The sequence below is a fragment of the Schistocerca nitens genome, chromosome 11 (assembly GCF_023898315.1).
Source record: "Schistocerca nitens isolate TAMUIC-IGC-003100 chromosome 11, iqSchNite1.1, whole genome shotgun sequence".
NCBI lineage: Eukaryota > Metazoa > Arthropoda > Insecta > Orthoptera > Acrididae > Schistocerca > Schistocerca nitens.
This window is the reverse complement of record NC_064624.1, coordinates 209,909,079-209,933,117: the sequence shown is the minus strand read 5'-3', so window position 1 is coordinate 209,933,117 and position 24,039 is coordinate 209,909,079. Positions and strand designations below refer to the sequence as shown.

Sequence of the window (24,039 nt, the reverse complement as noted above, 5' to 3'; positions counted from 1 at the left end):
TTACTGTCATCAAATCAGTGTGGCGTGTATTATTAAGATGAATAGATAGGCCAAATGCACATCTTGTGACATCACTTCATTGGGAAAACTGCAACACCTTACAGACAGGTGCCTCGAGATTGTGACATTGCTCGGATTCAAAGCAGTTTTGTTACTACCTTTTAACCAGTGGTGGTGCAATCGTCCACAAACAGGTTTAGTGCGTACTCGTGAAGAAAATCATTACAATCTATAATGATTACTGAAATGTAAACAATATGTTTTCTAATGTTTTAAAACATCAAATTGAAAAATGTCGTTCTTTAGTACGACAGTGATTTGAAAAGTTCTCAGAATTACCACGAGAGGTCGGCACTGACGTGGCGAGTTGTTCGCGTGATATTCATTGGACTGTTGCCAGTAAACACGTGCCACGTCAGTGCTCTCGGAAGAGAGCCGTGACGGTGACGTGGCTCTGTTGTTGTTCCCGCCTAGTGATTTGCAAAGATGCGAAAAAAAATTGAGATTCGAGCAGTGATTAAGTACTTCGAACAGTAAGGTATGAAAGCAAAAGGACACTCCTGCAATTTCCAGAATACATTGGGGGACTCTGCTCCTTCATATTCAACTGTTTCCAAGTGGACAAATGAATTTAAATTTGGTCGGGAGAGCTTAGATGACAGTCCTCCCAGCGGTCAACCGAGATTTGTCACTACTCCAGAAATCATTGCAAAAGTGCACAAAATGGTCACAGAGGATCACTGATTGAAAATGCGTGAATTTGCTCGCGCTTGCCAGATCGCCACGGCAAATTTACATGAACTAGGTATGAATTGCTGCCACACCTGCCTTATTCACCTGATATGGCTCCATCCGAGTTGCATCTTTTCCCAAAACTGAAAATTTTTCTGGTGAACAAACATTCACTTCACATGAAGAATTGATAGCCGGAGTTGACAACTATTTTGCAGGCCTGGAGGAAACTCATTTTCGAGATGGGATCAAGGCATTGGAACATTGTTGGACCAAGTGCATTAATCTACAAGGAGACGACATGGAAAAATAAAAAATGTTTCAGTCATGTATGTACTTTTTTTCTAATACGTTCCAAGAACCTTTCAAACTACCCTCGTAACTTTCCATAATTACATAATTAAGTTGATGAATCCATAACAACTACAGACAATATGTAACTATTAGCAGGCAAGCCTTTTTAAAGTTATCAACACCCCTGCCCCACTAACTGAATTATTAACTCTGAAAGCCGGGCAGTGTATCACTTTCGTGTGTGCGTATTGATACCACTACACATGTCATGTCATGAGGGTAAATTCTGACAGGGTGATTACACAAAATGAGGACTAACTGCACAAAACAATCCACCACAGATTAAGGAGCAAGAAAGACCCAGTTGACGTACAGCCAAAAAATGCACCCCGAGGGAGGTACACACAATAGAAGCTAGAGGAAAAATATTTCCGACTGTGACCTCAGGCGCACAGACTACCAGTGTGGGACTGGAAGGGGGAGTTTCAGACGAAGCAGTCTGGTAGCCCCCATCGTTTTGTTTTCCTACCCCAATAGTTAGCAAATTTTTCCCAAATTCATTATATTTCCAAAATACACATTTGTGTAGTATGTATAGCAGACACATGAAAACATCAGTTTCATAGGCAGGCTTAGCTCTAAATCTAACTTTATCAATCAACTCATTCATTTGATTGTTCTGAATCCACAATGTTATCAGTTTGGCAAGAGAGCACACTGATTACAAAGCATCATTAACTGAAAATATTCATATACCTATGACTACTGATTTTGTATTGTATTTCCATACAATGACCTATACCATTCTCCAGCACAATCTTCCAGCTTTCAAGTAAGACATTGTATTTTTTCTGAAATTAATTATCTTCTGGATCGACTGAATTTCAAGTTCATAGAGGCTACCACTTTTCATTCTAAAATGCAACTACACACTTTTGTTAGCTTAATGTTTTGTACAGTTTGACATACAGCAATTATTAATTAATTTAGTAATTAATAACTTCGCAATATTTACCATAATTTGCAATATGGTGCTCGTACGCGTAAACCAGCAGATTCACAACGCAAAAGAAAAATAATGTCCGTATACTTTTGTTAATTTATAACCAGATACATTTTCTGTGATCCAAAATTCTGTTGGTTCTTGTATTTCATCAAAAACAGTAAATTACAATCTAACCAAATTGTAAAGCATCATGTCATTTTCAAGACAACGGTTTGTTCCTACACCACTTTTTATAAGAACCGCCCCTACCACAAAAAAGTCAAACTGCGGTGAGTTTTCAACTGAACAAGACCTGTGTCTGAGTTAAGTTACTGCACACGGAGTGCAACTTTAAAACTACTGCCAGTGTACTGTGAACCGATTGGTGTGAAAAGTTTTTTCTCGCGAATACGACTACAGGGCAGAAATTAACAGACTTTGAATGTGGAATGGTAGGTGGAGCAGTTCAGAAACTGGTAGGAAATTCAATATTCTGAGATCCCCAGTGTCACGAGCATGGTGAGAATACCCAATTTCAGGCACTGCATCTGACCACACACACTGCAACAGCGAACGGCCCTCACTTAGCGAGCACTTGTGTATAGCTGTCAGCGTTAACAGACAACCAACAATAAGTGGAACAACCACAGAAATCAAACGTAGCTGTTAGGACAACTGGAACATTTCGAGTCAAGATAGATGTAACAGAACTTGAATAGCGTATTTGCCTCTATTGGTTACGGTAGAGAGATCGATCTTTTGGTCCTGTCTGTATATTTACATATAATATTGCACGAATAAAGGCTGGGCGAGTGTAAAGCTATCGTTAAAAACGCACGCTGCGCGATTTGTTACGATTTGGTCGGTCATAATAATAATAACATGCTTTTGAATACAATTAAAACGTAACGGCGATACCTATTTAGTGTTACTGGAAATAATACGTAGTAAATTAATGAGTAAGGTAGCCGATCCTATAAGAAGAGGTAAAATTGGGTATACTGAGGTGTTTTTGCTTTATATCGACGAAGCCAATGATACGGCGTCATTTTTTTTTCGTTTACTCTTAGAAATAAACAAGTAAAGAAGTGCTAATTGTGCGTAGTGAAAAAATATAGGGGCGAGTTTTAAATAATTACAAAAAAAAGGGGGCATTTAGTTACATGAAATCGCGGGCAGTGAAGTGTGGTCATTAAATTGAGTACACCTACAGGGCGGTCAATTCCGGGATAAATCTATACGCATCTCACAAGGGACGCCGGTATTGAGACCGGTGCTTTCTTTTTTTTTTATATCGCGGAGAGCAGGCTCCAATTTATGAAAAGGAGAAAAACTGTATCATTAGCATTGACTGTTGGTGTCAAGCAACCAAAACTGTTTATCAAAGGGTTTCGGTGAATGAGTGGTGAACGCGAAATAAAACTGTGAACAAAATTATGTTAAATAAAACAGAAGAAACAAGACACTTTGGTTGTATCTGTTATTATTCCATAAACTGTAACATTTCTTCTCGTTGTACGAAGCCTTTATAGACGATCTTTATGACAATTTGCTTCGAAGGGATCTCGTAACGAGTTAAGTTTTGGAGACCCGGTCAAGAGCGGGTAGTTGGTAGATCCCAATTACTGCAGCTATTCTGGAATCAGGTGCTACCGTGACCGTTGTGTGTTGTCAGTGACTTAAGGTCACCATATCTCGTGCTCTAAGATCGACGCGCCTTTCCACTTGGTGTAACGGAACCGCACGGCAACAACGACAATGCCGACGATGAAGGAAGATACGGTAGACCGTGACCATATCAGTTGGACCCTAGACAACTGGGAAACCAGTGTCCAGCCAGCCGAGTCCCAATTTAAGTCGGTAGTAACTGACGGTGGGGTTCGAGTGTGACGCAGATGCCACAAAGCTACAGACCCGGGTTGTCGACAAGGCACTGTACGAGCAGGTAGTGGCTCCGTAATGGTGTAGCCCGTGTTTATGTGGAATGGAACCGATTGTTGACCAGGAACGGTTACGTATGGTTAATCGGAGACCATTTGCCGCAATTTGTGGACTTCACATTCCCAAAGAACAGCGGAATTTTCACGGACGACAGTGCACCACATCACCAGACCGCAACCGTTCGCAACTGGATCGAAGAACATCTCGAGCAATTCGAGCGAACGATCTGGCCACCCGTCGAACATTTACGGGACACGACTGAGAGACTAGTTCGTGCACAAAATCTTGCACCGGCAATACTTCCGCAGTTGTGGACGGTTATAGAGGCGACACGGCTCAAAATTCCTTGAGGGGATTTCCGACACCTCACCGAGTCCGCGCCATTCGAGTTGCCGCATTACGTCGTGCAAAAACAGGTCCGACGCAATATTATGTGTTCCTCAATTTTTGGCACCTCAGTTATTGTTGTTGTTCTTATTGTTGTTGTTGTGGTCCTCAGTCCTGAGACTGGTTTGATGCAGCTCTCCATGCTACTCTATCCTGTGCAAGCTTCTTCATCTCCCAGTACCTACTGCAACCTACATCCTTCTGAATCTGCTTAGTGTATTCATCTCTTGGTCTCCCTCTACAATTTTTACCCTCCACGCTGCCCTTCAATGCTAAATTTGTGATCCCTTGATGCCTCAAAACATGTCCTACCAACCGATCCCTTCTTCTAGTCAAGTTGTGCCACAAACTTCTCTTCTCCCCAATCCTATTCAATACCTCCTCATTAGTTACGTGATCTACCCACCTTATCTTCAGCATTCTTCTGTAGCACCACATTTCGAAAGCTTCTATTCTCTTCTTGTCCAAGCTATTTATCGTCCACGTTTCACTTCCATACATGGCTACACTCCATACAAATACTTTCAGAAACGACTTCCTGACATTTAAATCTATACTCAATGTTAACAAATTTCTCTTCTTCAGAAACGCTTTCCTTGCCATTGCCAGTCTACATTTTATATCCTCTCTACTTCGACCACTCTGAGTTATTTTTCTCCCCAAATAGCAAAACTCATTTACTATTTAAGTGTCTCATTTCCTAATCTAATTCCCTCAGCATCACCAGACTTAATTCGACTACATTCCATTATCCCCGTTTTGCTTTTGTTGATGTTCATCTTATATCCTCCTTTCAAGACACTGTCCATTCCGTTCAACTGCTCTTCCAAGTCCTTTGCTGTCTCTGACAGAATTACAATGTCATCGGCAAACCACAACATTTTTATTTCTTCTCCATGGACTTTAATACCTACTACATTTTTTTCTTTTGTTTCCTTTACTGCTTGCTCAATGTACAGATTGAATAACATCAGGGAGAGGCTACAACCCTGTCTCACTCCCTTCCCAACCACTGCTTCTCTTTCGTGGCCCTCGACTCGTATAACTGCCATCTGGTTTCTGTACAAATTGTAAACAGCCTTTCGCTCCCTATATTTTACCCCTGCCACCTTTAGAATGTGAAAGAGAGTGTTCCAGTCAACATTGTCAAAAGCTTTCTCTAAGTCTACAAATGCTAGAAACTAGGTTTGCCTTTCCTTAATCTTTCTTCTAAGATAAGTTGTAGGGTCAGTATTGCCTCACGTGTTCCAACATTTCTACAGATTCCAAACTGATCTTCGCCGAGGTCGGCTTCTACAAGTTTTTCCATTCGTCTGTAAACAATTCGCGTTAGTATATTGCAGCTGTAACTTATTAAAGTGATAGTTCGGTAACTTTCACATCTGTCAACACCTGCTTTCTTTGGGATTGGAATTATTATATTCTTCTTGAAGTCTGAGGGTATTTCGCCTGTCTCATACATCTTGATCACCAGATGGTAGAGTTTTGTGAGGACTGGCTCTCCCAAGGCCGTCAGTAGTTCTAATGGAATGTTGTCTACTCCCGGGACCTTGTTTCGACTCAGGTCTTTCAGTGCTCTGTCAAGCTCTTCACGCAGTATCGTATCTCCTACTTCGTCTTCATCTACATACTCTTCCATTTCCATAATATTGTCCTCAAGAACATCGTCCCTGTATAGACCCTCTATATACTCCTTCCACCTTTCTGCTTTCCCTTCTTTGCTTAGAACTGGGTTTCCATCTGAGCTCTTTATGTTCATGCAAGTGGTTCTCTTTTCTCCAAAGGTCTCTTTAATTTTCCTGTAGGCAGTATCTATCTTACCCCTAGTGAGACAAGCCTCTACATCCTTACATTTGTCCTCTAGCCATTCCTGCTTAGCCATTTTGCACTTCCTGTCGATCTCATCTCAGTAAGTTGGCTATTTATCTATATCAAACTGAAGTTTGAATACTTGAAAAACCAAGAGTTCAGATGACATCGAAGTGCTACTAATGTGTTTGAACTCCAAGATCTGGCGTGGACTGCATATCCTGCAACCACCACCAAAATTGCGGCCAGTTTTTGACAGAGGCACCGGCCGCTGAGTACACCTGTACAGGTGGGTCGGGTAGCCCACGAACCGGACAACAGGCTGGAACATTCCCCACAATCTGCATCACTTACGAGTGCCGGCCTTATCACCTGTGCAGTGAAGGTTTTGTCACACGAGCCACCACAGTACTGCTGTTTCTACTATCCGTCCTTTCCGCAGACCGGGCTACCGTCGAGAGGAGCGCTACCGTCTACCTTCGAGACACCCGAGTGTGGGCCGAGGAAACTCTCCGCAGTACGGCAGTAGCGAACTGCCGGAACCGTTTCGGCCTCGACGTGTCGGCAGGAATTACGGGTGACCACCTCGCGAGACCGGTCGTCGTCCCAAAATGCCACGCAGGTGAGGCGTATCTGCACTTCCTGTGGAAGGCTACACCTCTGCAGCTGGAAAACGTTCCTCCGGTGAGGCAGAAAATTATTTGCGGGGAGTGTTGCCGTGCACGGAAGGGAAATGTGGATGTTAAATAGCTTAGACGAGAAGAGAACAGAAGGCTACGAAATGAGGTGCTACAGGGGTAATGCTGGAGATTAGATGGCTAGGTCACGTAACTGATGAGGAGGTACTGAATAGAATTGGGGAGAAGAGGAATTTGTGGCACAACTGGCCGGAAGAAGGGATCGGTCGATACGACACGTCGAGGGATCACTAGTTTCGTACTCGAGAAAAGGCTGGTGGATGAAAGTTGTAGGGGGAGACTGAGAGGTGAATACAGTGAGCAGATTCAGAGTGGTGAAGGCTGCAGTAGTTATTCGGACGTAAAGACACTTGCACAGGATGGAGTAGCACGAAGAACTGCATCGAGCCAGTCGCCAGACTGAAGGCAACAACAACACAATAAAACTAAACTATTTAAGAATCTTAAGAACAAATCAGTATTTCACTGCATACCTAGGGGCTTCTATCACAGCGCACATGTATTTGACATCGAATTCACAAGCTTTCGTAATAGGTGAAGAGCAAGTTTTAACCATTTGTCCCGTAAGGCAGCAGCAAGTTGATCCTCGTTCGAGTAGCCCGTACGACTAACACGTCGATCCGACGCATCTATGAGGTGTTCAAATAGGATTTAGATCCAGGTCTGTCTCGGGCAGTCCAAAAGTTTGACTTTTTTTATCTGAAAATAATTTTTTTAATGACTACAAGTGTGTTTTGAATCACTGTCCTGCTGAAATATCCAATTACACAGCGTGTTCTTTCTCCCGCGAGGAACAATTTTCTTATCTCAAATGTCACTACAGGATACAATCCAGTTTGCCTTTTATTTGGACTAGACGACCAACCGCACATCCAGAAAAACATCTCCACACCACGATGCTGACACCACCGTGCTAAATGGTCGGTACCTGGTCTTTCTAGTTTTTGAATGTGTGTGTGGTTTATGTGATGGCCGTCTACTATTCAAATCACTTGTCTCTAGGTGGCATTTCACAGTAGACACACAGACGTTCAGTTCACAATGCTGCTCCACATCATCCCGGATGCGCCCGGTCACGCTGCAGGTACGTGACGCGGCAACGAAAGTAGGTATGCGGAGAAGACACAGTCGGCGGATCACCCTAGTGAAGACGTAGGCTGCAAATTGGGAAATCCATTGAGATAAATGACTGGCCGAGGGCACAGCCTGAAGAGAAGTATCTCGGAAATAGTGAAGCTGGTTGTATTTTCACGTGCTACTGTCGAGAGCATCTGTAGAAAGAGGTAGGACAGTGAAACCGGTGCTAAATGGTCGGACACCCACAGTTCTTCACAGAACATTCGGAGGCTGCCGAAAGAATACAATGCCGGTGCACGCACAAGTGTTTAGGAGCAAACCGTTTGTCGTACATTGTCGAATGTGGAGCTCCGCAGTAGATCACCCCTACACATTCACACGTCGACCCGACAACATTGTCAATTATACTACTGCAGTGGCCACAGGACCGTCAGGATTTGACTGTCGACGAATGGAAAGTTGTCGGCTCTCCACAGGAATTGCATTTTTGCTACAGTAGGTCGACGGTCGTCTCCAAGAACGCCGTTATCGGGGTGAACGGCAGCTCGAAACGTGCAGCGCGCCACGGACACGGGCCGGTGGGAGCAATATTATGCTACGGGACACATTCTCCCGCACTCACACGGGACCTCTGGAAGTGACCGGAGACATGCCGACAGCTGCAAACCACCCGCATCCGCTCACGCTCGACGTCTTCCCGCCGTATAATAGTCCGCGTCTCCGAGCCGGAACCGTGCTACAGTGGTTCCAGGAGCATTACAGTGAACTCACGTAGAGGTCTCGGCGACCAAATTTACCCGACATAAATTCTACAGAACGCATCAGGGTCGCTGTCGGGCACCTTCACTGCGTACGCAAATTGGCGGCACGTTATTTACTCCAATTACGTGGCCCGCGTGTAGACATCTAATGCCACGTACCTCCACAAACCTGTTAAGCAACTGTCGTATCTCCGATATGCCAAATCACTGACCGATTTCGTTCCACGGATGGCCGAACAAGCTATTAACCAGATGTCGTAACGTTTTGTACGACCTCACTCGTTTGCTCGATACGTAACCCCGGAAGTCCGAAGCTCTAGCCGAAGTGACACAGTTGTACGCATCGCTCTGTTGTGACCGGAAACAAACAGTACTGACGACAGTAAGACAACTACAAAACAGTTCTGAGCAGTGCTGGAACTACTAGAAGCCAGCAGACACAAAGAGGAAAAAATATAAGGGAACAATATAATACCTACATGACCTCTTGTGCTCCTCATCTTGTTTCCTGCACATTTAGTAAAATAATTCTGTACAATTTGAGCAAACACAAGCATTTCTTTTATCAGATATTGTTCAAACAATAAAAAAAGTTTCAAATAATCCCGACAGGAGACAGAGTGACGGGAGCGAGTGGCGTTACCTGGTGGGGGCGGTCGGGCAGCGTGAGCCTCCCGGGGGCGGCTCCCGCCGCGGCCCCCGCCGGCCGCTCGGGCTGCACGATGGACACCTGCGCGCACTGGCCGTACAGGTCGATGACGGCGTACACGCCCGGGGGCACGCCGCCGCACGCCGGCCCGCGGTCCACCCCGTCCAGGTAGAAGTGCAGCGTGCCGTCTGAGTGCCGCGCCATACCTGCGGATCAGTGGCGGGGGCGGGCGAGTCGCAGTGGAGAACTCGTTTACGGCCACATGTGGGCTAATCCTTTGATAGGGAGGAACTCTGGAAACATTTACACGAGTACACTTACGGTCGTACTGCGGATCTACATTCGTAGCGCAGGGCGGTTATAACTGAAGTTTTGCTACTCGAGCTAGTGTACAGTGAAACCTCTCTATAACGTTCCTCCATATAATGTTTTCCTCTGTTACGTCCATTTTTTTCGGTCCCGACTAAAAGCCCATATACACAATGTTAAATTTTCCTCTTTACTGTGTTTCCTCTATATTACAATTTCCTCCACGTAACACGCGTATTTTTTGAACCCCGGTCAATTATTTACCTCTTTATAACGTTTAAGTGACTGGATGTAGACGCATCGTTTTCCATTGTGTGGATTCACAGTTTGCACCTGCTCGGAAAGCCCGCGCTCAGTGTGTTTCGTATGTCAGTGGCAGGACCCGGTCATGTGACATGTGACGCACATTCTGCTTGTATTCATAGCGTGATGTGTGAGCTGAGCTGTGTCTAGTGAGAGTGTGTCTTCAATATAACTTTTATTTATTTATTTATTTATTTATTTTATTTTTTTTTAATTTATTTATTTTCTTTATTTACTTTTATTTCCCAAACTCTTTGCCTTTACAAATGTCTGCTTGTGTGTGTGTGTGTGTGTGTGTGTGTGTGTGTGTGTGTGTGTGTGTGTGTGCGCGCGCGCGAGCGCGCGAGTGTATACCTGTCCTCCTTTCCCCCTAAGGTATGTCTTTCCGCTCCCGGGATTGGAATGACTCCTTACCCTCTCCCTTAAAACCCACATCCTTTCGTCTTTCTCTCTCCTTCCCTCTTTCCTGACGAAGCAACCATTGGTTGCGAAAGCTAGAATTTTGTGTGTATGTATGTGTTTGTTTGTGTTTCTATCGACCTGCCAGCACTTTCGTATGGTAAGTCACATCACCTTTATGAGACTTACCAAACAAAAGTGCTGGCAGGTCGATAGACACACAAACAAACACAAATATACACACAAAATTCAAGCTTTCGCAACAAACTGTTGCCTCATCAGGAAAGAGGGAAGGAGAGGGAAAGACGAAAGGATGTGGGTTTTAAGGGAGAGGGTAAGGAGTCATTCCAATCCCGGGAGCGGAAAGACTTACCTTAGGGGGAAAAAAGGACGGGTATACACTCGCACACACACACATATCCATCCACACATACAGACACAAGCAGACATATTTACATACAGATACAAGCAGACATATTTAAATATGTCTGCTTGTGTCTGTATGTGTGGATGGATATGTGTGTGTGTGCGCGAGTGTATACCCGTCCTTTTTTCCCTCTAAGGTAAGTCTTTCCGCTCCCGGGATTGGAATGACTCCTTACCCTCTCCCTTAAAACCCACATCCTTTCGTCTTTCCCTCTCCTTCCCTCTTTCCTGATGAGGCAACAGTTTGTTGCGAAAGCTTGAATTTTGTGTGTATATTTGTGTTTGTTTGTGTGTCTATCGACCTGCCAGCGCTTTTGTTTGGTAAGTCTCATCATCTTTCTTTTTAGATATATTTTTTCCACGTGGAATGTTTCCCTCTGTTTTTATATATATATATATATATATATATATATATATATATATATATATATATATATATATATATATATATATTTTTAAAGCTTTCATCAGTGGACATGAGTGAAAAGCGGAAGAACATTTCTCTCTAAGAGAAGGTTTCTGTTATTAAAAAAGTGGAGGCATCTCCTGGTGTGAGTCGTGTGGAGCTAGTGAAGCAATTTCAACTGGCTCCCTCAACACTGTTATGAAAAACAGATCGTCAATAATTGAAGGGTTTGAGAATTGTGGCAATTTGAAACGTACGAGTTTGAAACCATTGACAGGTAATGAATTTAATTATGTACTCGTGGAGGGAAGTCAGTGCTGAAACTATTAAAAACTGTTTCACAAAAGCGGGATTCTGTGAGAATGAGATGGCAGCTCATGTTGCAAGTGATTTGCAAGAGTTTCAGGAATTAATAGGCAGTGATTCTGTCACTTTTGAGGACTTTGTGGCTGTGGATGACAATGTGGCAACCACAGGAGTACAAAGTATTGAGGAGCTGAGTGCAGAGAGAAGCTTGGAGAATAATAGTGGTAGTTGTAGCGGGACTTTGAATTTCGCCGCACTACACTCGTTCCCTCAGATAAAAAATATCCCGTCGCAGCGGTATGAGCGCTTGACGGCAGAGAAAATACCAAAATTGTAACTCTTCTTTGTTTTTCTATCCGTTTTCAATTGTCTCTTGTTAGCCGAAGCTTAAGGCAGACGTGATCTGATGCTGACGTAAAAAACTTAATGGCTAACCTTGATCTGATTGTAATGTGTAGACATTGTGGAAGTTGTTAAGAAATTCGGAGGATGGGAGTAGCGAAGTAAATTAAATTGCATACAGTATCAAGATGATTTTAATTGGTATAAATTAGTGATTCCTGGACTATTGCAAGATTTCGGAGCAGTTTTTTCACGCAGAAATGAAGGAGATTTTTGAAGGCCTGGACGCCGCCCGAAAGAAGACAAGTTAACCTGGTAAAGGATGATCTCTCATCTACGCCACTTCCCCCTGTCAGTTACATTCTGTTATTCTCTGTTTCTTTTCAGTAAGTTTTGTAGTGGAAATTGGTTTAACTTTTGCTCAAAAACGCCACAAGGACCACCCCAACTATAGCTTTTCTGTAATACGAAGTCCGATTTGCATTTCATTCTTTCCTTTTTTTCACGGTCATTAACGATTTAAAAAAAAAAAAACATTTTCACTTACGATTTCTTCCCACATTTTCAACATTTTTCTTTTTCTTTTCTTCTCTTCTATTTTTCTATTTTATTAACCACTACATAGTGAAAGTGACAGTGACAAGGAAGATGACCCTGTGCCCTCATATACTAAGGCAGCTGAAGCCTTTGAAACATTCAACAGATATACGGCCCATAGACGTGAGGACAGAACAGTAGTCCAACTTGCTCATTTGCAGCAATAAATGATTGCCATAGACTCTAGGAGAAATAGAAAACAAATATGCTTGCCTGAATATTTAAAAAAAATCATAGGTATGTGATTTTCAGATTGCATAGGTTCCTAGAGTTTTGTGCAAATTTAAGTTCTGTTTCGTAATTTAATTATTAAAGTAATTTTTTTTGTAACTAATTCTTTTATAATCTGTACCATTTACTGCATTTATGCTATAATTGGGTCAACTGAAGAATGGGATACCACCTGCCAGCTTTGGACAATGATGTCGTATCTTAAGAATCTGTTATAGCTTTTTACAGTACAAACTGATCCATTTACTTTCACCCATCCACCTACCGGGCCGCATGTTTTAATTACAAAAAACTAATCATTTGCAATGAACACCATATTACAGTGTTGTGAAACTTCAAAATGTCATCTACGGCACCATTTGTCAAAGCTGATTAGTGGTATCCCGATCTTCAGTAATGCCCTATAATTATTATTTGGAAGCATTCCTCTTTATAGCGTTTTCCTCTATACAGTGTTCAGAATTTGTGGTCCCTCGAAAAACGTTATATAGAGGTTTCACTGTATACGGGAAACTATTTACCGCACGAGTAGCCAACTTTACAGGAAAGACGTTCAGACCGTGTGCTGCAGGATATGTGCTGTTGGTAGTGTTAGTGTTGTAGTGTTACATGCCATTTAGGTAAATGACATTTTCCACTACGTATTTATAATAAGGAAAGAGGATCGTGACAAAATAGTGTAGTAGTATTAGGTAGGGAATGAGTTTCGAAGCACACATTGTACGAGGTCATTTCATTTCACATTTGTGCAGAGTTGTAATGAGAGAGACGTGCAGTTCGAGTAACCGTCAAGACACAATGACGAGTAAACGTCGTCACCTGTCACGCGAGGGGCCTTTTACGTTTCGACACCGCGGCTGGGCAGTGTCTCAACTGTCGAGGAGTGGACACCCTCTCCGAGAATGAACTCGGCAACGAACAAAAGGGGCTCTAAAATGAAATGTCACTTACTTCCTGTAAAGCCTCCGAGGCAGACATTTCATTCGATTTATATTGTATCTGTTCCGAGTTACGAGGTAATCGAGATCTGCACATCCGTGGAAATAAATACGAGATAGTCAATGACGAAATGTTGATGTCATTTCATAATTAGAGTAGATATCACTTTCCCTTCTACCAATAACAGTTGCAAAGCAGAAGACTTCAAAACTTTCCAGGACTACACACAGTTCTATGGGGGTACTGCTTTGCAGGATCTTCCCATAAAGAAGAATGATAGTGGCAACCGAGTTACACGAAAGGTTAATATCACACAATGTCAGCATCAAAAGTGAGCGTCCAGTCTCAGCTCCAAACACGTAAGAAGAGGGGTCAAAAATACTTCAGTAATAGTCCACCAAACTGCACGTACGAGTGTGCAGTACAATTGCAGACAGTCAACACGGGTCTGGACAAGGTGAGCAGATATTTTATCAAACAAAACAACAATAATGTGAGGTATTACAGGAATACGGAGAGGTCCTCTTTTCGCTCCAGTGTCGAAGAACACATTTCGGAAGTCGGTATTTACTGGCAATTTGGGAATTGCTCCCGAGAAAGGCCAACGGTCAACTGCACCAAAAATTGTCGAAAAAGTTAGTGTCGTCGTAGCCGAGAACACGGGACACGGTGCGCGGCCCTCGTGCACCGCACGAGCTGCGCCACAGCAGCCGAGTGATCCACAGCCCACCATCTGAGGAACGGTACCTCTGGTGCAGTTCCAGGCTGTCAGGGATGCAGACATCACATTAGTAATCTGGAAAGTAAGCACGGTGCACATTAACAAACGTTACCTTCTCGACTGGGAACCTAACTGAGTTTCTTTTGACAGTTTATTCGTAAATCCTCCTCTGCACGTCCTTACGAATGTTCCCACAAAAATCACTGTCCTACGATCACTCGTTTTTCACGGGGTCGCTCTCGAGTAATGGAAGTTTGATTCTGATCACCCCTTATTTGTAGATTTTGAGAAAACTTTGGAGAACATTTATTGGACCACTGTCTTTGAATTCTGTAGGTAGAAGGAATAAACCACACATTCCAAATGTTACCTACAACTCTCGCAGAAATTAGATTGCAGTTATTAAGAGCCGAGGTTCGAGAAAGGTGAGCACTAGTCGAGAAGAGAGTGAGCCGAGATTGTAGAGTATCCCCGATTACGACCGATACGTTCCCTGGCGAGCACTAGAGGAAACTGAGAAGAAATTTAGAACGGGAATTGAGAAATAAAAACTTCGAGGTTTGCCGACGACATCATAAATAAGTCAGCGACAGCCTGAGGAGTCCGAAGAGCACTCGGTGTGACACGGCAGTCCGTAACAGTGAAGTCACGGGTGTACGTCCGGCGACGCGCTCACCTCGACGGGGGGCCGGCCACAGGTACACCGTGCAGGAGAGCTGCTGCCGGCGAGTGGACACCCCGGGGTTCTCACAGCTGGGTACGTAAGCCCGTAATGCAGCCAATCACCGTACACTGAAAGTGTTTCGGTGCTCCCGTCGAACTTCGAGGGTAACGGACGTGACACGAGCACCGCCGGTGTCCTCGTTCGGAGTTTGCATTTGCACTCGTATCGTACAAAATGTAATTAGTACGACAAATGCCGACGCGTCAGTCCGAAGAGTGAAGCGGCACAATTTGGCCGACGTACGGAAATCGTTCGGACCCTAGGTGTATTTAGAGACACGGCGCCCAGTAGTTACGTATATAATCTCCACTCGGTAAACGATTCGTAATTTTTGTACTGTAATTTATACGTTACTTAATTCTGCAGTTAAACACATTTTAATTAAAAAAAATTTGAAACTGATATAAAAATCTATCACGATATAATTAAACAATGCTACGAATGTGAAACATTACATAAATATTATTTGAAGTATCCCGAGTGAGCGCGCCAAGTTTCCGATACCTCCGACAGATAGCGCAGCTGTGGGACAGTTTCACAATGGCACCTATAGGCCGTGTACATTACGAGCGACGTGCCGCTACTGAATTTCTCACTGCAGAGAAAGAAACTGTGAGTAATATTCGCAAACACTCGTGCGAAGTCTCCGGAACGTCAGCTGTCGACAGAAATACAGTCAGTCGCCGGGCACGGAGGGTGAAGTCGTCGGAAGGCGGTTCGGCGGAGCCGGAACTCCGCAGTTTGCGGCGGTCGGCGAGACCGTCCGCAGCCGCCACACCTGACGTGTCTGACCCGGCAACCTCGGACTTCCACCGGTCTGGGCCATTAAAGGATGCCATTTGTGGAAGACATTTTGTTGACGATGGGGCGATTCACACAGCGAAGCACTGGCTCCACCGCCAGGACGGGAATCGGTACCGATAGCGCAAACGACTCGTCGTTTCACACTTTCGGAAGGTCACAGAACGGGTTGGAGATTATGTGGAAAAATAGGGTGTGTAGATAAAACACCATTCTTTCGTGTGTGTAATTCTTATTATGTTTAATAAAGAACTGTTGAAGGACACACACACACACACGCACACACACACACACACACACACACAGTGCATTACTTTTTGGGCAACCCTCGTTTCACAATTTTTAGTTCTTAAGATCTGTATTTTTTGTGCGTTTCTTTCATTTGTTGTTCTGCATTTTTGGTATGTTTCTTTCATTCGTTGTTAATTTAGCATAGTTTCGCCTTCCTTTTTTGAACAATTAATAATATGTAAATTCTGATTAGTGCAACGTAATGTATGGTAAAAACTTGTGTCGACCTGAGAAAGAAAAAAAATTTTTTTCCGGGTGAACAGCATTGCCGGGCACTTTGACTTTACAGCATGTCACAGTTTCTACAAAGTGTCCTAGTTGTCCTGCGGTTCCACGCTCGAGGAATTCGACAAGCAGAGGGACCTCGCAGTCGAATGAGAACATCACTGTGCCTTACCGGGAAGTGTGTGAACACCTTCAGATTTCTTCGGCGGGGGATACGTGGGACGTTTACGCTGTCGGCTCTGCCACGTGCCCCCGGCCCGTCCAGATGCTGTCGGACAGAATCGTCACGTCACACAGTGACACCCGCCCTCACATTGGCAAGTGGACGAAGGCTACACTTCAGCGACTCGGTTGGGAAACACTGCAATACGTTCTGTACAGACAGGATCTTTCACCGTGCGATTTTCACACCGTTGGCGACCTGTAGAAAGACACGTGCATATGCCCGTTTCAGTCGGACGAGGAAGTGCAAAAGTGAGTGTAGTTGTGGATCCGTCAGCAACCGACCGTATTCTACGGAACAGGATCCGATTGTCTCGTCTCGCAGTGGGATAAACGTCTTAACACGTGTGGTGATTACTTTCAAATGGGGCCATTGTAGGGTCCCATTGCAGCGGGTGTTCAGTTTTATTCCGACTGCACCTCATATTTAGAAAATATTATTTATTTGTATGGGTTTAAATTTATTTCCAAATATTCATGTAATTCTGTTCTTTTTTTTTCATGTGGGTTAACAAGATCGTGGCGACACTGCACTGTTTTAGCTGACTGACAGTCAACAGCCACAAAATAATGCAATTTGTGAAATCGAGAGCCTTTACTACAATAATTAGAAAATAACAAGTCAAAACCTTTGAAACTGAGACTGTACCTGATGTTATGAGAAGGTTTACTAGTCATTAAGAGTTGGCTCATCATAGATGTGGTACATACTACACTGTGTATGATCAAAGGAATTTAATTGTGTATCTTTTTTCAGAAATTAAACATCAACCTCAGAAAACTTAAAAAGGAGGAGAAGGGGAAGAAAAAGGAGAAGGAGAAGAGAAAGGAGAAGGAGAAGAAAAAGGAGAAGGAGAAGAAAAAGGAGAAGGAGAAGAAAAAGGAGAAGAAATAAATAAATAAATAAATAAAGGAAGAAAGAAATGAGGATGCAACTTCAGTGTTTTTATTTGAAGAAAATTCACTCATCCCTATACCAGGAATTATGAGAATGTCACTGAAGTGCAAATACAAAATATGCTGAATGAAAAGATTGTTGACAGACACCACCGAGTGGACGATACTCACCCACTCTGTTGCCGACGACCACCTCGTCCAGGTCGCAAGGGTAGTCCTTGCGCAGCACGACGCCGTCCACCATGACGTTGCTGCCGGACAGCATCCACGTCCCGTGCTCCAGGTCCGTCATCGTGCACGGCAGCTCCAGCTCGTCTGGCCGTACGGACGTTACCCCTGCAAACCGAACGTTCTCTGCTAACGGCAACTCGCACGCGTACCCCTCTGGAAGGCGTGCCGCTTTCGTAACACGAGCGGGCGTGTGGCGTACTTAGTAACGTGTCTAAGTAATAGGCTTCTTTAGGTTACCAAAATAAATGGGGATGAGCAAAATCACAGTTTAATTTCGGTTTAATTAAACAACAATAAAATAAATTTTGTAATATGAGCTAACATGCTGTTTAGGTAAACAACCACGAAATGAATCGCTCTGCTTCCACGTACAAGAGTTACCTCACAGTAATGAGCCACTCTATGCATTAAACAGCGCAGTTGCATCAGACCCCGGCTGACGGTTATTTGATTACAAATCGTCTCTAAGAGAACTGCCTCACTGCGAGACTGTGTTGTCAGCCGGTAATCTGGGTATTTCTCTTGCACGGATAATAAATTTTTTCTCACTCATCTTGCAGTTTTATTTTATGTTACTGCTGCTCAATCGGACAGCCGACAATGTAATTTATCACTGTGTCAGTTGAAGCAATACCGGAGCAATCTGTGTCGACTCGCATTTCTGAAACAACACCGGAGCGGTCCAAAACGATTTCGTTTGCGGTTGGCGCACTTCATACGCGGGCCTACCTGCTCGAGGGTGAAGCGCCCGAGACTGCTCAGATTAAAAGAGGCGTAAGGCAGGGATCTAATCCAGGGTTGCCGTAAGTTTCCACGGGAAATTCTCATATTTCTCTGATTTCCAGACAAGTTATAGGATTTTTCCCTGACAGATTTTGAGATCACAAGGGAATGTAAATCCCTATGTTGACCAAAATGTAAGGACTTCCATATTTCTAAATATGTGAGTAAAAATCTTCAGTACTAACATCAATAGCCTTCCAGAAATCCAGAAATATGGAATCGATCTGAAATCCCTTGTTAATAGCACTCAACACTTCAAGCAAATAAAGAGCTAGTTGTGTTTCACAGGAACGACGTTTTCTAAACTGCTGTCGACTGTGTGCCAATAGACCGTTTTCTTCGAGGTAAGTCATAATGTTCGAACAAAATATATGTTGTAAAATCCTGCTGCATATCAACATTAATCATACGTGCCTGTAATTTAGTGGATTATTGCTACTACCTTTCTTGAATATTGGTGTGACCTGTGCAACTTCCCAGTCTTCGGGTACAGATCTTCCGTCAAGAAAACGGTTGTATACGATTGTTAAGTATGGAGCTAATGCATCGGCATACTCCGAAAGGAACCTAATTGGTATACAGTCTGGACCAGAAGACTTGCTCTTATTAAGTGATTTAAGTTGCTTCACTACTCCGAGGATATTTACTTCTATGTTACTCATGTCGACAGATGTTCTCGATTCGAATTCTGGGATATTTACTTTGTCTTCTCTTGTGAAGGCATTTTGGAAGGCTGTGTTCAGTAACTCTGCTTTGGCAGCACTGTCTTCGATAGTATCTCCATTGTTATCGAGGAGAGAAGGCATCGATTGTTTCTTGCCGCTAACATACTTCACAAATGACCAGAATCTCTCTGGATTTTCTGCCAGGTTTCGAGACGAAGTTTCATTGTGGACACTGTTATAAGCAACTCGCATTAAAGTCCGCACTAAATTTCGAGCTTCTGTAAAGGATCGCCAATCTTGGGGGATTTTGCGTCTGTTTGAATTCGGCATGTTTGTTTCGTTGTTTCTACAACAGTGTTCTAACCCGTTTTGAGTACCAAGGAGGATCAGCTCCATTGTTAATTTATACTATTTGTTTGAATTCAAGCGACATCTGGTCTACACTTATATTATTAATTTGGAATGAGTGGAGATTGTCTCTCAGGTAGGTGTCAAGTGAATTTTTATCTGCTTTTTTGAATAGGTATACTTTCCACTTTTTTTCCGAGGACTTGGGGATTACAATATTCATTCTCGCTATGACAACCCTGTGTTCACCAATCCCTGTATCGGTTTTGATCCTCGTTATCAACTCAGGATTATTTGGTGCTAAGAGGTCAAGTGTGTTTTCACAACCGTTTACTATTCGCGTGGGCTCATGAACTAACTGCTCTAAATAATTTTCAGGGAATGTTTTTAGTACAATTTCGGATGATATTTTATGTGTACCTCCAGAATTAAAAACGCATTTTCGGCAACATATCGAGGGTAAATTAAAGTGACCAACTACTATTATCGCACGAGTCAGGTACGTGTTTGAAATCGAAATCAAGTTTTCTTTGAACCTTTCAGCAACTGTATCATCTGGATTGGGAGGTCGGTAAAAGGATCCAATTATTATTTTATTCCGGTTGCCAACAATGACCTCTGCACATACTAACTCACAGGAAGTATCTACTTCAACTTCGTAACAAGTTAAACTACTTCTAATAGCAACAAACACGCCACCGCCAACCGTGTTTAGCCTATCCTTTCAGAACACCGTCAGGTTCTTCGCAAAAATTTCGGCTGAGCTAATATCCGGCTTTAGCCAGCTTTCAGTGCCTATAACGATTTGAGCATCAGTGCTTTCTATGAGCGCTCGGAGCTCTGGTACTTTCCCAACACAGCTTTGACAATTTACAACTGTTATACAATTGGTTCCTGTATCTACGTTTTTCCTGTGTTCAGCCTGCACCCTTTGTGACTGAAGCCCTTCTCGTGTTTTCCTGAGACCCTCTAACCTAAAAAACAGCCCAGTCCACACCACACAGCCCCCGCTACCTGCGTAGCCGCCTCCTGCGTATAGTGGACACCTGACCTATTCAGCAGAATGCAAAACCCGACCACCCTCTGGTGCAAGTCGAGGAATCTGCAGCCTACACGGTCGCAGAACCGTCCGAGCCTCCGAATCGGACCCTCCACTCGGCTCTGTACCAGAGGCCCGCAATCGGTCCTGTCGACTATGCTGCAGACGGTGAGCTCTGCTTTCATCTTGCAAGCAAGCCTGGCAGCCTTTACCATTTCTGTTAGCCGCTCGAAACCCGGGAGAATGTCTTCTGATCCAAAGTGACACACACCACCGACATGAGCAACCACCTGCAGTTGGCTGCACCCTGTGCTCTTCACGGCATCCGGGAAGACGCTTCCCACATCTGGAATGACTCCAACCAGTATGCACACGGAGTGCATATCGGTTTTCTTACGCTTCTTGTCAGCCGAGTCCCTAAGGGGCCCCATAACGCACCTAATGTTGGATGTCCCAACTGCCAGTAATCCCACCCTCTGCGATTGTCCGGATCTTGCAGGCCGAGTGGTTTCCTCTGAAACAGGACAGGCGACAGCATCTGGCTCGGTGACAGTGTCAGCCACAGACGGCACCTGGAACCCGTCTGTCAGACAAACCGAGGAGGCCTTACGTGCGGCCGCCCGGGAAGTCTTTTGCCGCCTGCTTCGCCCCGGGGCGACCTCCCACTCTACCACAGGTGAGGGGTCGCCTCAGTGCGACCAGTAACTGGGTCGGCCACCGGTGAGCACCGATAGGAGGACTCGGACGTGCCGGACGTCCGCTGGATCCCCACGGCCGGCCCACAGCACTGGTGCCCATCCACTGCAGCCTCGAGCTGTGTAACCGAAGCCGTCACAGCCTGAAGCTGAGAGCGAAGTGTCACCAACTCGGCTCGCATCCGCACACAACAATCACAGTCCCTGTCTGTACTGAAGACCGTGCAAAACTGGACTGTGCAGATAAATGGACTATTGGCACATGCTGCACAACTCTACAGTAGACCCTGAAGAAAACGCAGGAACTGTGTCTAATAATACACAGATATTGAAAAACCTAGCTACCGAACCACTCGGGTAAACTAAATAATGCACCCCTGATCAGAAACTTGTAATATGTCACAAAATCAGTTTACTTTCCGACACAAACGAAAATGTGAGAACTGCACCAGTTAGATATTAAATTTACACGCAGAAACTCGACGAACTAAACTATTAAAGCACACGGACGATATAATAAAATTCACTCCCGGTTAGGAACTCGTAAATGTCACAAAAGCGGTTACTTCCCTGCTGCCGCGTCTGTCTCGACAGCTTCTACTCCCTGCCTCTCGTCGGCAGCTGCCGGGCTGGTGGCGAGAAGTGGTGGCAGCAGTGACTGCAAGCTTAGGGGAGTGGTAGGAAGGGGAGGAGCAGTGGGAATGTGGGAGCAGGGAAGCGGTGCACGTACTACAGCTGTGCCCAGCCAGCAACGATGCGTGACATCTCAATAAAGAAACTATTTCATCTACCGAGACAAAAATGAGACTTTTACATTGTTTTTCTTTTTCTTTTTTTGCCCTTTTTTTTTTTTTAATTCCCTGACATTCCCCCAACACATTTTAAATTCCCCGATATTCCCTCTCATTTCCCAAACTTGTGGCAACCCTATAATCTCACCCCCCCCCCCCCCTCCCTCCTACTGTTATACTAGCTCATCAAAGAAGGGAGACACACGTGGACAACTGACATTATTGTAAGCCCATTAGCTTGCTTACTCACCGCCACCTGTCATGACAAAGGTGCCGGTACGTGCCTCGGCTGTACACTCCAACAATACGAATGTAAATGGTGCCGTCTGACAAGCGAGGCGTGCCAGAAGTCTGTGTGTTCTTCAATGTTTGCACGACATTCAGTTACCTTTGGCGATTCGAACCTCACTTTCCAAATAACAGTCATATATCGAGATGCGATTTTTGCTACGATACAGTGGACAAAGTGCTATATTTTCTGATGTATGGAACTCATTTTTAACACTTATTCCTGTCAAATTATTACACTCAAATGACACAACACGTGCGAAACTCTGTCAAATAGTAAGACGGTAAAGCACCGCAAAACCCTGGCCCGCCGTCAAGTCCCACAACCGTCACGCCTACCTACCGAACGTACGAAAATGCTTAATTTGGGGACGCTCCATGTAACAAACACACTGGAAAGTCCGGAGTTCATGCGCCTGCCGAACGTCAGAAAATTCACCGAACAGCCCGCGATAACTCGGCAAAAGCTTCTTTTTGACAGATTTACTAGTTCCGTGCATATTTTGAGCGATCCACTCGAGTGCAATGTAGCGGGACTTTGAATTTCGCCGCGCTACACTCGTTCCCTCAGATAAAAATATCCCGTCGCAGCGGTATGAGTGCTTGACGGCAGAGAAAATACCAAAATTGTAACCTTTTTTGTTTTCTATCCGTTTTCAATTGTGTCTTGTTAGCCGAAGCTTAAGGCAGGCGTGATCTGATGCTGACGTAAAAAACTTAATGGCTAGTCTTTATCTGATTTTAATGTGTAGACATTGTGGAAGTTGTTAAGAAATTCGGAGGATGGAAGTAGCAAAGTGAATTAAATTGCATACAGTATCAAGATGATTTTAATTGGTATAAATTAGTGATTCCTGGACTATTGCAATATTTTGGAGCAGTTTTTTCACGCAGAAATGAAGGAGATTTTTTGAAGACCTGGACGCCGCCCGAAAGAAGACATGTTAACCTGGTAAAGAATGAACTCAAAGCTATGCCATCTCCCCCTGTCAGTTACATTTTGTTGTTCTCTGTTATTTTTCAAAAAATTTTGTAGTGGAAATTGGTTTAACTTTTGCTCAAAAACGCCACAAGGACCACCCTAACAATAGCTATTCCGAATAACGAAGTCCGATAGATTTTCTGTAATACGAAGTCCGATTTGCATTTCATTCTTTCCTTTTTTCACGGTCATTAACGATTTTAAAAAACCCATTTTCACTTACAATTTCTTCCCACATTATAAACCTTTTTCTTTTTCTTTTCTTCTCACTTTTTTTTTTATTAACCACTACAGCAATTTCCACCTGACAGCAAACGTCACAGCGCAGCTCCCACTTCCAGAGACTACGGAGTGTGGACTCACCGGCTTCTATGGAACCAAGCCAGCAGTCCACAGTCTTCTCCACGACCACCTCGAAGATCTCGTCGTCCCTCAGCGGGCGGTTGCTCACCAAGATGGCGTCGTTGAACTCCCCGAACGCGCGGGGCCGCGACGCCGTCGTGCCGCCGTTGGAGAGCCGCGCCTTCTTGCCGTGCGAGTGCCGAAAGCGCAGGTCACTGCGGGTAGAAACGAGAGACCGTAAGTGACAGACCTCACACTGTCGGGAGTCGAATCCTCGGCAGCTGCAACTGCACCGGTGGTGAAGGTTCCGAGGGTTATAAGACTGAACACACACTGCTGAAACAAAATATTGTTACCGCCCGCTCGGTAGCAAACGGGTCCACCATTCGAACACAAAACGGCG

At 44.2% G+C, this 24,039-nt stretch overlaps 1 protein-coding gene across 1 annotated transcript in view; it reads right to left on the bottom strand.

The window, feature by feature from the left end:
* LOC126212792 (neuralized-like protein 4) overlaps window positions 1-24,039 on the bottom strand; it is a 303,166-nt gene that overhangs the window by 159,378 nt on the left and 119,749 nt on the right. Inside the window, exons 14-16 of the mRNA XM_049940194.1 lie at window positions 23,658-23,917; window positions 17,644-17,808; window positions 9,328-9,539 (exon numbers count right to left, since the gene is read on the bottom strand). Coding sequence (XP_049796151.1) covers window positions 9,328-9,539; window positions 17,644-17,808; window positions 23,658-23,917 — 637 coding nt within the window. The remainder of the gene's footprint in view (window positions 1-9,327; window positions 9,540-17,643; window positions 17,809-23,657; window positions 23,918-24,039) is intronic.